This window comes from Mus caroli, unplaced genomic scaffold (genome assembly GCF_978045245.1).
Source record: "Mus caroli unplaced genomic scaffold, Mus_caroli_1 scaffold_5, whole genome shotgun sequence".
NCBI lineage: Eukaryota > Metazoa > Chordata > Mammalia > Rodentia > Muridae > Mus > Mus caroli.
The window spans coordinates 41,476,906-41,493,403 of record NW_028227260.1 but is presented as its reverse complement, the minus strand read 5'-3'; the positions used below and the strand labels follow the sequence as shown (position 1 = coordinate 41,493,403).

Below are 16,498 nucleotides of genomic sequence, written 5' to 3'. Positions count from 1 at the left end.
CTGTCCTCAGTTGCAAACCATTGTTTTATAAATTAATTTACCTTTTGATGGAAAAGTAGTAACATTTCAGAATTTGATATATACAATTAATTCCTCTTTCTAAGTTTATTACAAACTTGATGACTTAAGTTTTACATATTTGATTAGTATAAATCACAACCAAAATCATAACTTATGAAATCTGTTTCTGATTCTCACTCAGTTCCAAAATTGCATGGTCAGGCATTGTACATTAGAGACCACAAATATTCTCAGTTTTGAAACATCTAATTATATTACTATGAGGTGGCTTTTTTTCCTTTATCACATAGTAGCATATTTGCGTGGTTTATATATAGAGCTTAATAAAGTTAACATACTCAATATTTGCTTGCTTAGCTTAAAAGTATGCCAGGTAAATTAAATAATATTACACAATCAACCTGGAATCAAAATAGTTCATATGATTAGTTCATTGGTGTTTTTCACACACCATTGTTTACCTACCTTTCTCCCTACTGTATGGTATATAGGTGAGTGACTGATTTGATTTTACTGTCGAAAAGGAATAATATATGTCTACTAAAGTCTTCTTGACTAGACACATTATAAAATATCTCTCATTAGAAATCAGCCTTATATTCAATTACATTTTAAAACATCATCTACAACACATGATGTGCAAACATCACTGTTTGTACTCTGTAATAATGATATAGTTAGTTAACAAGGAATGAGGACCTAGTATTACTAAATGCAATGAAAGAAACATTGAATTCTATATATCAATTAATAAGTATCCTTTTGGTATGTTGAAAGTATTGTTTTACTATTACTATGATCATTATTTATTTTAATTTAAATGAAGGATTCTTCACGATGAACTCATCTAAGGAAATAATATAACCACTCAGTTATAAAGTAAGAATAAATATTTTGTTATTCTCCTTATAACTTCTCTGCATAATATATATATTTTACATATGTATATATGTATATAATAGATATTATATAGATATTTACATATTATATATAATATATATGTTTCTTTCTATATATGAAATCTTTGCTTATACCATTTAGTTTGAAAATTTACCCGATCTTCCTTCTGAGCCCAGCAGAGGCTGCTAAGGGCTCCAGAGTGCTTTCCACTCCGCAGGACCTCGGGATCACCTCAGGAACACTGGTGAGTGGAACACAACATCAGCTCCAAAGAATCACAGAGGGTCTTGTGCCAGCAGGAACAGGGACGAAAGGAACCCTGCCCTACCAGAGGCTGGGATCCATTCAGGTCTGGGCTAACCACACCATCTTCTGCATGAACCCGGCCGAGGGCATCCTGGGAACCAGAGGACTCTCCACACCACAGGACCTCTAGCAAACCCAGGACCTTCTGATCACCTGAGAGCTCCTCGGTGATAGAAGCTACAGAGCTTCTTGGTCAGGGTCCTCTCAGGCCTTCATCCTCAGCCAGAAGGCAGAGCTGAGACCCAGACCCCTGGGCACAATCCTTGCCATAGGAGAGTTAGCATATAGGGAGGGTTCTGACTGCAGAACTCAGGAGATGGATCAGAGCTCCAGACTTCTGGACGCCTGCCTTGCAAGAAGAGAGCTTGCCTGCAGAAAGTGCTATGATCACTGGAACTCAGGTGAGAGTTTCACTCCCAGGAATGCTGACAGAGGCTAACAGAATCACAGGAGGATCAAGTTCCAACCAGAGACAGCTTGATCATTAACACCAGAGATTTCCAGATGGCGAAAGGCAAACTTAAGAATCTTACTAAAAGAAACCAAGAACACTGGGCATCATCAGAACCCAGTACGCCCACCACAACGAGTCCTGGATACCCCAGCACACCCGAAAAGCAAGACACGGATTTAAAATCATATCTCATGATGGTGGTAGAAGATTTATAGAAGGGCATTAATAACTCACTTAAAGAAATACAGGAGAACAGTGCTAAAGAGGTAGAAGCCCTTAAAGAGGAAGCACAAAAATCCATCAAGGAATTACCGGAGAACACTGCTAAACAAGTAGAAGTCCTTAAAGGAACTACAGGCAAACACTGCTAAACAGGTAGAAGAAACAAAAATCCCTTAAAGAATTACAGGAAAACACAACCAAACAGGGGATGGAATTGAACAAAACCATCCAAGATCTAAAAATGGAAGTAGAAACAATGAATAAAACCAAAAGGGAGACAACTCTGGAGATAAAAACCCTAGGAAAGAAATCAGGAACCATAGATGTGAGCATCAGCAACAGAGCACAAGACATGGAAGAGAGGATCTCCCATGCAGAAGATTCCATAGACACAAGATTCCATGGACACAACAATCAAAGAAAATGCAAAATGCAAAAAGATCCTAACTCAAAAACATCCAGGAAATCCAGGACACAATGAGAAGACCAAACCTAGGGATAATAGGAGTAGATGAGAATGAAGATTTTCAACCAGGAAATATCTTCAACAAAATTATAGAAGAAAACTTCCCATACCAAAAGAAAGAGATGCCCATGAACATACAAGAAGCCTACAGAACTCCAAATAGACTAGACCAAAAAAGAAATTCCTCTTGACACATAATAATCAGAACAACAAATGCACTAAATAAAGACAGAATTTTAAAAGCAGTAAGGGAAAAAGGTCAAGTAACATATAAAGGCAGGCCTATTAGAATTACTCCAGCCTTCTTACCAGAGACTATGAAAGCCAGAAGATCTTAAAAAGATGTTATACAGACACTAAGAGATCACAAATGCCAGCACAGGCTACTGTACCCAGCAAAATTCTCAATTACCATAGATGAAGAAATCAAAGTATTCCATGAGAAAACCAAATCCACACAAAATCTTTCCATGAATCCAGCCCTTCAAAGGATAATAAAGGGAAAACCACCAACACAAAGATGGAAACTACTACCTAGAAAAAGCAAAAAAGTAATCCTTTAACACAACTAAAAGAAGAAAGCCAGAAGAACAGATTCCCAACTCTAACAAGGCTGCCCACTTTCTCCCTACCTATTCAATGTAGTACTCTAAGTCCTAGCCAGAGCAACTAGACAATAAAAGGAGTTCAAGGGGATACAAATTGAAAAGGAAGAAGTCAAAATATCACTGTTCGCAGATGATATGATAGTATATATAAGTGACCCTAAAAATTCCATCAGAGAACTCCTAAAACCTGATAAAAAGCTTCAGCAAAGTGGATGCATTTAAAATTAACTAAAACAAATCAGTGCCCTTTCTCTACACAAAGGATACACAGGCTGAGAAAGAAATTAGGGAAATAACACCCTTAACAACAGTCAGAAATAATATAAAATACCTTAGTGTGACTGCAACTAGGGAAGTGAAAGATCTGTATGATAAGAACTTCAAGTCTCTGAAGAAAGAAAATTCAAGAAGATCTCAGAAGATGGAAATATCTCTCATGCTCATGGATTGGCAGGATTAATATAGTAAAAATGGCTATCCTGCCAAAAGCAATCTACAGATTCAATGCAATACCCATCAAAATTCCAACTCAGTTCTTCACTGAGTTAGAAAGGGCAATTTGCAAATTCATCTGGAATAACAAAAAAGCTAGGATAGCAAACATTATTCTCAACAATGAAAGACTCTCTGGGGGAATCACCATGCCTGACCTAAAGCTGTACTACAGAGGAATTGTGATAAAAACTGCATGGTACTGGTACAGGGACAGTCAGGTAGATCAATGGAATAGAATTGAAGACCCAGAAATGAACCCACACACCTATGGTCATCTGATCTTTTACAAGGGAGCTGAAACCATCCTGTGGAAAGAAGACAGCGTTTTCAACAAATCGTGCTGGCACAACATGTGGCTGAAATCCTAAAAGCCCTGCCTCTGTCTATCCTGCCCAGCCATTGGATGCTGGCATCTTTATTTACCAAGCAGAGCAAACTAAAAAAAGGACAGCATTTTCAACAAATGATGCTGTCACAACTGGCCGTTCCCATGTAGAAGAATGCGAATTGATATATTCTTATCTCCTTGTACAAAGCTCAAGTCTAAGTGGATCAAAGAACTCCACATAAAACCAGAGACACTGAAATTTGTAGAGGAGAAAGTGGAATAAGCCTCGAAGATATGGGCACATGGGAAAAATTCCTAAAGAGAACAGCAATGGCCTGCACTATAACAAGATCAAGAATCAACTAATGGGACCTCATAAAATTACAAAGCTTCTGTACACCAAAAGATAATGTCAATAAGACATAAAGGACACCAACGGATTGGGAAAGAATTTTTACCAATCCTAAATCTGATAGGGGACTAATATACAATATATACAAGGAGCTCTAGAAGTTGAACTCCAGAAATCACCGATATAATTTTAGGAATTCTTTTAGGATCATCATTAAAAATTAAGTCATCTATTTGTTTATATAGCAACACTACATGAAAATAAACCTTCATGGATCTGCAGAGATCTGCTCCAAAGGGGTGTGCTATTGCTTACTAATTGTTATATGTTTAATAATAATAGGAAAAACATTAATAGCAGGAATCTTTCCTAAAATGAATTACTTACAGCCTAGCTTAATAAGGGCACACCTGTTGCAGATTATAAAATAATCCAAAGAAGGCCATTTCAGGATGATCACCTGCTAGTTATTAGCTTGTCCCATTTTGTCTTCTGACACATATCTTTTTATCTTTTTTATGTCTTTTATATCTTTTTGTGTATATCTTTCTAAATACAACGTGCTTACTCTGTGATGCTCCTATACATATTTTTAGGGTTGACCATTTGGAATTGGATAAGCAAAGTATAAATTTCTTTCTTCTTAAACTGCTTTTCACTTTGTATGCTAGAATGCTGTACATATTTATATTTTTCACATTTATTTTTATCTGCTTTTTCTACTATGCCATTACTGCTTATTCAGAATATTTTAATAAGATGCTCATATTATGAATGTACCAATATCTTTGCCTTTTTTATGTTTATTTTATATAGTTCCTTTAGTATCAGTCAGAGTTATAATTCAGTATACTGCTTCTATGGTAATTGTTATAATAACTTTGATAAGTATGATAACTTTTTAAAGAAAGCTTAATTACTAAAAAAAAGAAAATGTTGGTTGTTGAGAAATTATAGTTTGGCATGCAGAATTTATTTGCTGTTCTAAATTTATGAAGAAAAATAGAGGTATTATAGAACAGATACTGAACAGGATACATGTAATGTTAAAATTGCTCATTCTCTTTGTACAGGAACAGTAAGAGGTCCAGAGAACATATGAATTTTCTTAAATAATTCTGGGGGAAACTTTCAGTCATTTGCCATACATCCCAAACATGGATTTCTCTTCTGTGGTTTTATGCCAAGGATTTTGTCGTTGTTGTTTTTTAACAAGTGTTGCTGTGTCAGTTACAATGAAAAGGACAGACACTGTCCTTGGTAACTTAATGCAGATGGGGCAAGCTATCACATTGTAGTGACAAATTGTAATTGGACAACATTTGGAGAAAGTGTTAGGTTAACGAAAAAGGAAACCACTGAACCAACATAATACCAGTCATGCCTTGAAAAAACATATTTGTATACTATGTTGTGTATTTAACATTAAGTCATTTTATATTTGGAATTTGCATTGTCATACATTTTCAAATCATCTGTACATGCCATCTATCAGTATTGTTTTGCATTTTTTGTAGAGTAGGGGAAGAGTTAGCTATATAAATATTTATAAATACAAGCAGAAATCACTAGTTGAAAAGAAAATCCTATTTTGAAGATTGCAGAGAAGACTGTTATTGTTTTTATATCTGTTAGAAAATCAGTGCTCCTGGCCAAATACATTTTTATGCATTATTTTCATAGACAATTTGAATATTGCTTTGAGGTAGAAATAGGAATATTTCAAAGAATACAAAACTGGACTTTTTTGGCAAAACTTAAATTTCTGTTTGATGAGTTCCCCTTTATCATGTAAATAAATGACACAAAGGATGACCTGTTCATGATCATGTGACTTTTTTCCTTATTCTTTTAAAAGCTGTGGATTTCTCCATGAGAATATATGTCAGATATTTTAGAACAGTATACAAATATTTAATAATGATTTCTGAAACAACAACCATGACAAGATTAGACTTGAAATAGTTTTTTTTGTGTTTATTTGTTTTCAAACGCTGTCATGGTTGTTGTTCAGAGTAAAAACAAACTGAAAATTTGTATATTCTTTTGAAATGTGAGGAACATAAACTAAAATATACAATCAAGTCTTATAGCTAACAACCTATTCAACACTGGTGGAGGCCCACACTTCTGAGTCTGTCCAGTGAGTGTGCTGTGTCACACTGTCCCTTCTGCCTGGCTCAACAGTGGGAGCATACAATGGCCTATTTAGACTTGTCATCTAATAGTCCCATAGTATCTAATAGCTAATGTGACCATCGCATAGGAGGTGAGCAGTATTACTGGGAAATACATGTATAAACCAAAAACGTAAGGACAGTACCAGGTTTGGTACTGTTCAAATGACAATTGTGTTTTCTCATACCAATCAGAATGGCTAAGATCAAGTTCCAGGACAACCAGGCCTGCAGAGAAACCCTGTCTCAAAAAAAACCAAAAAACAAAAAAACAAAAACAAACAAACAGACAAACAAAACAAAACAAAAAACTCAGCTGAGAGCAGATACTGGCTAGGATGTGGAGAAAGAGGAACACTCCTCCATTTTAGGTGGGATTGCAAGCTTGTACAACCCCTCTGGAAATCAGCCTGGAGGTTCCTCAGAAAATTGGACATAGTACTACCAGAAGATCCAGCAATACCTCTCCCGGGCATCTACCCAGAAGAAGTTCCAACTTGTAATAAGGACACATGCTCCACTATGTTCATAGCTGTATTATTTATAATAGCCAGAAGTTGGAAAGAACCCAGATGTCCCTCAACAAAGTAATGAATACAGATAATATAGTATATTTACACAATGGAGTACTAGTCAGCTATTAAAAACAATGAATTTATGAAATTCTTGGACAAATGGATGTATCTGGAGGATATCATCCTGAGTGAGGTAATCCAATCACAAAAGAACACACATGATGTGCACTCACTGATAAGTGAATATTAGCTCAGAAACTTAGACTACCCAACATACAATTTGCAAAACACATGAAACTCAAGAAGAAGGAAGACCAAAGTGTGGATACTTCTTCCCTCCTTAGAATAGGGAACAAAATACCCATGTAAGGGGTTAGACAAAGTTTGGAGATGAGACATAAGGAAGGACCATCCACAGACTATCCCACCCATGATCCATCCCATATACAACCACCAAACCCACACACTATTGCATATGTCAGAAAGATTTTGCTGACAGGACACTGATTTAGCTGTGTCTTGTGAGGCTATGCCAGTGCCTGGCAAATACAGAAGTGGATGCTCACAGTCATCTATTGGATTCATCACAGGGCCCCCAATGAAGGAGCTAGAGAAAGTACCCAAGGAGCTAAAGGGCTCTGCAACCCTATAGGAGTAACAACAATATGAAGCAACCTGTACCCCCCACCCAGAGCTTGTGTCTCTAGTTGCATATGTAGCAGAGGATAGCCTAGTTGGCCATCAATGTGAGGAGAGGCCCTTGGTCTTGTGAAGATTATATACCCCAGTACAGGGGAATTCCAGAACCAGGAAACAGAAGGGTTGGGTAGGGGAGCAGGGTGGAGGGAGGGAACTTTTGGGATGATATTTGAAATGTATATAAAGAAAACATCTAAGAATAAATAAACCAACAAATAAATAAATAAATAAATAAGCATAGCATGTAGAAACCAGAAAAAAAAATGCTTTACAGACTTACTTATAACCCGATCTAATGGAAGCATTTTCTTAATTGAGGCTTCCTCTTCTCAGATCACATTATTGTGTGTCCAGTTTACATTAAACCACCTAGAACATATGCGCACATGCGTACACAACTGTTTAAGCTCCATGCTGTACAAAAGTGTGGAAAAACATGCCCTAATAAGGAGTAATAATCAAGAAATTTAATTTTTTGTTCAAGCAAGTATAAAAAATTGTGTTACAATGGCACAGACATAGCCAAGTGTTTGAGAAAAACATCCGTTTCTTCATTAATAAGCATGTGTGTACTTATCAGTAGAAATTAAAAAATTTTACTATCCTTGTATTTATCCTCCTGTATATGGCTTGAAAATACTGCGATAATACATTTTTAAATGAAATATTGGGCCTCATCCAGTTATGTAGTAAATGATAGACTTAATCCCACAGAACTTAATTCAGTTCTCTACTACTAAAATGACTTAATAAGATATAAGAGAAAAAGAAAGAAAGAAAGAAAGAAAGAAAGAAAGAAAGAAAGAAAGAAAGAAAGAAAGAAAGAAAGAAAGAAAGAGAAAGGTTATATTTTGTCAAGAAGGAAAGGGCAGTATGGTTCAATACCTTTACTTAAGTAACCTTTACATGTGCAATTAACATTTAAAAGAAATAAAATTTTGGAAGCATTATAGAGTAATTGCATAAATGTAAAAAGTAGTTAGAAACCTGTGGTCTGTTAGGAGAAATTCCTTCAAATAACACTGACAGTTATCAGAAAGTGAATTTATGATGCATAAAAGATGAGAAAAAAATCTCATCATTTGGTGGCATACTTACTGCTTTCTCCTTTGTTGTTCTTCTTCTTCCTTTTTTTTTAAGTAAACTTCAACTCACTGACATTTTCTAGGATGAAATTTTCATCCTCACACTGATTTGATCTTTAAAACACACATTTTGAAATAGTTGCTGGGGGTGAGGGAACATGCTATTAAGCAGCAGCAGAGGACGGTGAAGAGGAATTTGATCATGCTGTAAAACTTACAGGCCATTTGCCTATTATCCAGTCATTTTTTTAGAATCTATTACATTGAAAGGTTCATTTTTTGTTTGTTTCTTTTTTCTACTATATCAAGCTTTCTGCCCCTGGCACATATGGTGTGTATATGAACTATTAAACAATCTTTGCAATTTATTTACAGATCAGAAGTAGTTGCAATATGAATCAAACACTAAATTCAAGAGCTATTTTTTTCTTGTGAAGAGACCTTGGTAATATGAATTTTATAATACCAATCTGATCTGTTTGATTACATGTCTATATAATGGGTAATTGTTCCTGGTAACTCTGGTAGGGCTTTGTTTATTTGTTTCTTTGTTTGCAGAAGCTTCTAAGTTGAATGTTTCTAAGCACCTCTGCAAACAACTTTCCCATTCGCCAAATGAATTTTGCCATCACCATGTAGCAAGTCAGGATGATTTTTCCCCATTTCCTATCTAAAACGATTCTAGGAGTAGCTGTAGAGTAACAGAAAGATTACCACATGATATACAGAAGCATTTTATGTCAAGAATATATGTTTTTTTTTAAATGGAAAATAATGGAAGCATGGCTTGTCCTTTCATCATTTTCTTGGAGGTGGGACATTTAAGGAAGGGTTGGAATCAAAACCAGGACATGAGACATATCTCTCCTTTCTACAAGTTTCATGGGCATGAACATGTTTGGAGTAATTAGCCTGGGCTTCAGATACATTCAAGGGACAAATGTGTTGCACCCTAAATCATTCTTTAGAGGATTTCTGGTCTCAGTCCGTTTGTTGCTTCTTTGGGGATCCTTGGGTCTCAGGAGGAATCTCAGTAGTCTATCATACAGTGTCAGGCTGATTCTCAGGATCAGTCCATTCTTTTCATGCTGACTCTGCTGATCCTTCTTCCTCTTGTTAGAATCTTATGATTTTTTTGGCTACAGGTTGACAATGTTTGTATAATTGCCTTTAGTCATTTCCTCTGATGATTGCTTGCAGCATGGATTTTCCTAGTTGTTGACTCATTGAAGCAATTTATGTGTGTTTCATATTGTGGTGTCTTGTTTTCATCATTATTCACATACAGAACCTACAAAATATTACTAGTTCTGTACATGCTATACTTTTCTTATCAAATTATACCTTAAGTTAGAATATATATCAAACACATTGGGAGCTTAAATATTTCATGTAGCTTCCAGAGAAAGGAAAGATGAATCATCTCTATGGAGCCTGTTTTCATATGAATTAATAGATTATAGTGAAACGTGAAATAAAATAGTATAATTTTGACATCTGAAATTCTATTTTGGACTTGATATTTTTATAATCATATTCACAGTTTAAATACGTTGAAATTTAAAGTTTTAAATGTGCTTAATTACATTATTTCATAATTTATTAATGTTGTTACCCCTTTTAATTTGATTGCACCATAGTGAAAATTACTCATGTTACCCAAGTGGATCTTTGTTTTTCCTTTTTTTTTTTTTTTTTTTTTTTTTGAGACAGGGTTTTTTTTTTTTTTTTTTTTTTCTCTAACCCTGGCTGTCATGGAACTCATTTTGTAGACCACGCTGGCCTCGAACTCAGAAATCCACCTTCCTCTGCCTCTGCCTCCTGAGTGCTGGAATTAAAGGCGTGTGCCACCACGCCTGGCTGTTTTTCTTACCAGTATACCAATAGACACACTCTTAAAATTACTAATTTTCAGACCTTCAAGATATAAGACCCTAGGTATTGGACTGGAGAGATGTCACATCTCAGTGCTTAAGAGAGCTCCTTTAGAGGCTTAGTTACTAGTATTCACAATATACACATCACACTTGGTTATGACTCCAGCACATTGGGATCTGATATCTGAACTTCTTATAAATTGTATTCATATGGGCAAACAACACAGAGATACATATATACAAAGTGTTTGCCTGGAATGCACAGGCATGCACAGGTGTTTGTCCTAGTACTGCTAAAAATATTTTTTAAAACAATTGAAATAATACCTTAGTGATTACTTTTCTTTGTATATTAGTGAATGGAAATATATGTATTTGATTTTATTTCATTTTCATATTATATGTGATTATATCCATATTTTAAATAGTATAGTATTTTTATTAGATATTTTCTTTATATACATTTCAAATGCTATCCTGAAACTTCCCTATACCCTCCTCGTACCCTGCTCCACTACCCACCCACACCCATTTCTTGGCCCTGGCATTCCCCTGTAATGGGACATATAAAGTTTGCAATACCAAGGGGCCTCTCTTCCTGGTGATGGCTGACTAGGCCATCTTCTGCTACATATGCAGTTAGAGACACGAGCTCTGGGGGGTACTGGTTAGTTTATATTGTTCCACCTATAGGGCTGCAGACCCCTTTAGCCCCTTGTGTGCTTCCTCTAGCTTCTCGATTGGGGGCCCTGTGTTCCATCTTTTTTATTTAATTAGGTACTTTCTTCATTTACATTTCCAATGCTATTCCAAAAGTCCCTCATGCCCCCCCACTCCCCTACCCACCCACTCCCACTTCTTGGCCCTGGCGATCCCCTGTACTGAGGAATATAAAGTTTGCAAGACCAGTGGGCCTCTCTTTCCAATGGTGACCGACTAGGCCATCTTCTGATACATATGCAGGTAGAGACACGAGCTCTGTGGGTACTGGTTAGCTCATATTGTTGTTCAACCTATAAGGTTGCAGACCCCTTTAGCTCCTTGGGTACTTTCTCTAGCTCCTCAATTTGGGGCTCTATGTTCTATCCAATAGCTGACTGTGAGCATCCATTTCTGTGTTTGTTAGGCCCTGGCATAGCCTCACAAGAGACAGCTATATCTAGGTCCTTTCAGCAAAATCTTGCTAGTTTATGCAATGGTGTCAGCATTTGGAGGCTGATTATGGGATGGATCCCCAGTATGGCAGTCTCTAGATCCTTTCATGTCAGCTCCAAACTTTGTCTCTATAACTCCTTCCATGGGTGTTTTGTTCCCAATTCTAAGAAGGGGCAAACTGTCCACACTTTGGTCTTCTTTCTTCTTGAGTTTCATGTGTTTTGCAAATTGTATCTTGTATCTTGGGTATTCTAAGTTTCTGGGCTAATATCCACTTATCAGTGAGTACATATCATGTGAGTTCTTTTGAGATTGGGTTACCTCACTCAGGATGATGCCCTCCAGGTCCATCCATTTGCCTAAGAATTTCATAAATTCATTCTTTTTAATAGCTGAGTAGTACTCCATTGTGTAAATGTACCACATTTCCTGTATCCATTCCTCTGTTGAGGGGCATCTGGGTTCTTTCCAGCTTCTGGCTATTATGAATAAGGCTGCTATGAACATAGTGGAGCATGTAATACCTCTCCTGGGCATATATCCTGTGTTCCATATAGATGACTATGAACATCCACTTCTGTATTTGCCAGGCACTGGCATAGACTCACCAGAGACAGCTATACCAGGGTCCCTATAGCAAAATCTTGCTGGCATATGCAATAATTTCTGGGTTTGGTGGTTGATTATGGGATGGATCCCCAGGTGGAGCAGTCTCTGGATGGTCAATCCTTTCGTCTCAGCTCCAAACTTTGTCTCTGTAACTCCTTTCATGGGTATTTTGTTCCCTATTCTAAGGAGGAATAAAATATGCTCCCGTTGGTTTTCCCTCTTTTTGATTTTCTTTTGTTTTGCAAATTGTATCTTGTGTTCTATGTTTCTCGGCGAATATCCACTTATCAGTGAGTGCATATCTAATGACTTCTTTTGTGATTGGGGTACCTCACTAAGGATGATATCCTCCAGATACATCCATTTGTCCAAGAATTTCATAAATGCATTGTTTTTAATAGCTGAGTATTACTCCATTGTGTAAATTTACTATGTTTTCTGTACCAATATATACAAAGAGCTCAAGAAGCTGGACTGAAGAAATTCAAATAACCCCATTAAAAATGGGGTATAGAGCTAAACAAAGAATTCTCCACTGAGGAATATGGAATGGCTGAGAAGCACCTGAAAAAATGTTCAACATCTTTAATCATTGGGGATATGCAAATCAAAACAACCTTGAGATTTCACCTCGCACCAGTCTGAATGGCTAAGATCAAAAATTCAGGTGACAGCAGATAGATGCTGGCGAGGATGTGGAGAAAGAGGAACACTCCTCTATTGCTGGTGGGATTGCAAGCTTGTACAACGACTCTGAAAGTCAGTCTGGAGGTTCCTTAGAAAATTGGACATAATACTACAGGAAGCTCCAGCAATACCTCTCCTGGCCATATACCCAGAAAAAGTTCCAACTTGTAATAAGAACACATGCTCCACTATGTTAATAGCAGCCTTATTTATAATAGTCAGAAGCTGGAAAGAGCCGAGATGTCCCTCAACAGCAGAATGGATACAGAATAATATAGTATTTTAAATATAATGGTATTTTAATACTTGTGCCTTAATACAATGGCATATATTGTATATGAAAGTATTAGTAGGGAGAAAGAATTGATTGGGAGGAAAGAAAAGATGAATGGGGGAATATTCAGTCATTGTCATATAGTGTATTTGATTTCCCTGGTTTCTATTTGACACTGACTTACTTCTTTCCCAGTTTTGTTTTGTTTTCCTGTACATATGAAACAATGTCTTCCTTTGTAGTCCAGGATACCTAACATCTATTATATATATATACTTGTTTCAGCCTCCTTGGTCCTGAAATTATAGTCTAAACCTACCATAACAGGCCTCTGCGTATTTTTTAATAGTGAAAAAGTAATTAACATCTTCAAAAAAAATAATAACTTTACCTATTGTTATTAATAATTGAATGATAAACACATTTCACTGTTCTGAACACATCACATCTATTTTCAGGACTTCATTCATCTTAAAGAGAAACTCTGTAGCCAGTAATTCCCCAGGTTCTCATTGTCCAGGATCGTCACTTGTGCTTTTTATCACTCTGAAATTGGCTTCTTCTAGATATATACTATGAATCATATGCTACAATATTTCTCCCTTTGCCATCTTTTCACAAGTAAAATGTTTCAGGTAATGTTGTCCCTATTGTACTAAGCATCAAAGCTTTGTTCTGAACATATACTGCATTTTACTGGCATATTGCTCATATACAGATGACATTTTCCATCTTCTAGAAATGAATAACAATCCTTTGAACATATGTATACAACTCTGCTTTCAGTTCATTTGTGTACAGACCTAGGACTATCCAAAGATTGAGGAAGGTATTGGTATAAAGTAACATTGTGAGACACTGAACATTACAATTGATTACAAGGAGACTGGCTGGGGAAGTGGCTTAACCTGAGATAGCAGCTAGCAGAACCCACAATTTGTCATTTGAAAACTATATGCCCTGGAAAGACATTTGTGTGATTCCACACTTCAGAGACCCTCAGTCTGTGGGGTGCTACCCTCTGGAACCTGGATTAGGCACAGAACATTCTCAAACACCAATTTTCTAAACACAAATCAAATTCAAAGAGATCCTTTATTAAACAAATAAAAGAAACAAGGTGGCTGAATTTAAATCAGGCTGAAACAGCATTGGATAGCTTTGCAAGCATTAATTTTAACAGAAAAAAAAAAAACTAACAATGTGGAGGCTTATGTTAGAATGAGCTACCACATGTTGGTAATTTCTGATGATAATATTTCCACGCTGTTGGTCATGGCTTCTATAAGAAAGTATGGTGAGCAAGCCATTAAACAGCACCAACCTGTGGCATCTACATCATATCCTGCCTCAAAGGTCTAGCCCTGTTTGACTTCCTAGCCTGACTTCCTTTGATGATGAATGTTGATGTGGAAGTAGAAACCAAATAAATCCCTCCCCAACTTGCTTTTGGTCATACTGTTTCATCACAGCAATAGAAACCCTAACTAAAATATCAGCATATTTTATTTTCAATTTTTTAATAGAAAATATTGTGGTAAATATGAAATAATGGTTTTATGAATACCATTTTGAACCTGTTGCAAATGGAATAGAAACTAAATTGAATTTTACATCATTTATTATCTCTGAGAAGTGTGTGTGAATGTGTGTTTGTGTATTTTGCTCCATATGAGGTCGTATAATCTAAAGACAAAAAATAAGTTTGACCTTTTTTATATTAATTTTCATTTCTGATGAGGAATTTTTCCCTAGATACACAATTTTAATTGTATTTCTCAGGTTATTATATATTTTTAAATTATTTGATTTCTCTCTGACTCCTATGGTTGCTTTTGAAATGTCAGGTGCTTGTAAAGGCAGTTGTATGTGAGAAATCATTTCTCTTCTGTTACTACATTTAGACTTAACTAGTTTTTAACTAGTTTACTGTGTACTGTAATGTGGCTCAATGAAGATCACTATGAGGTTAGAATATATAAATGGATGAAGTTCTTAAATGTTTATATTCATGTCTTTGACTTTCAGATTTAATCATTGGTTTGTTTGAAATATTTTTTTCTATTGCTTTTTCTCATTTTTTCTTTCTTTTGAAAATACCGTGAGGCAAGATCTGGTGTACAGTATATGAATACATAGTTCTCAGGCTCGATTTTTCTCCTTTACTTTCCCATTTTCCTGAATTGTGACCCATTTTTTAAGAGCTTGTTCATACATCATTTCTGCAGAGGTCCTTTCTACTGTTATCTAGGACTTGTTTTAATGACTTTAGTCTCATATTTTATTAGGATTTTTTTTGTACACTGATCTATGAACTATCCTAGTTATAAAAAAAAAGAGCCTGGTCATATAATAATAAAGGAATAATAGCAAAGTAAGTCACATAGAAAATAATAATAACTGAGTATTAGCTACAGGACTAATGAAACTAACTTTATGAATTAATTAAGGTGCCTAATAAAAGGATTTAAACAAAACAAACCTGAAAATGTGTAATTACGAGTGATCTAGAAGTAATTTACATAAAATAACAATACCAAAAACATTTGGAAAGCCAGTATTAAAAATGATTCAATCATGCCTGTTTAATCACTGACATAGAAGATAGTATTGAATGTTTGAATTAGAATGCACATTGTAAATAAAGTTCTCACCAGTCTCTAGTTTTATTGATGGTTTTCCTTTCTTTGGCTGTTTTTATTAGTGTTGTTATCAAGTTAGCAAATACGCCTTCCTCTTTATTTTAAACTATTTGTGAAATAATTATTTTGTATTGTTTAATTAGTTGAAACAATTCCTCTTTGAATCCATAAGGTCCTTGCTTTTTCTTTATTTGAACTTTCTGATTTGTGAGTTAATCTGTTTTATTTATCAGCATATGCAGGTTTTTCATTTCTTTTAAAATCTATTTTTTCCCTTCGTGTAGAAATTAGTTTATCATTCTAGATTATCTGATTTGGGGATATATAGCTATAAAGGAATGTATAGGTTTCTAATATATTGACACCCCTTCCTTTCAGACCTACTTTATACATTTTTTAATTAAAACGGTTGATTTACAGATATGACTATTCGAGTTGTCCATGAATGCTTAACAATTTTACTGATCAACCACTCATGTTTTATATATTTTTTTAGAATCTTGTAAAATATCTTCCTGACCAGAATGCACTCCGAGAACTAGCCCAGCTTAAGAGTGAATATGATGATCTCTGTGAGCCTGAGCAATTTGGTGTTGTGGTATGTATTGATTCCAAAATCCTATGAG

General features: G+C 35.6%; 1 protein-coding gene across 3 annotated transcripts in view; it reads left to right on the top strand.

The window, feature by feature from the left end:
- Diaph2 (diaphanous related formin 2) overlaps nucleotides 1–16,498 on the top strand; it is a 707,007-nt gene that overhangs the window by 291,747 nt on the left and 398,762 nt on the right. For all 3 annotated transcript variants that reach the window (XM_021152793.3, XM_021152792.3, XM_085838035.1), the window contains one exon: nucleotides 16,369–16,470. In XM_021152793.3, coding sequence (XP_021008452.1) covers nucleotides 16,369–16,470 — 102 coding nt within the window. The remainder of the gene's footprint in view (nucleotides 1–16,368; nucleotides 16,471–16,498) is intronic.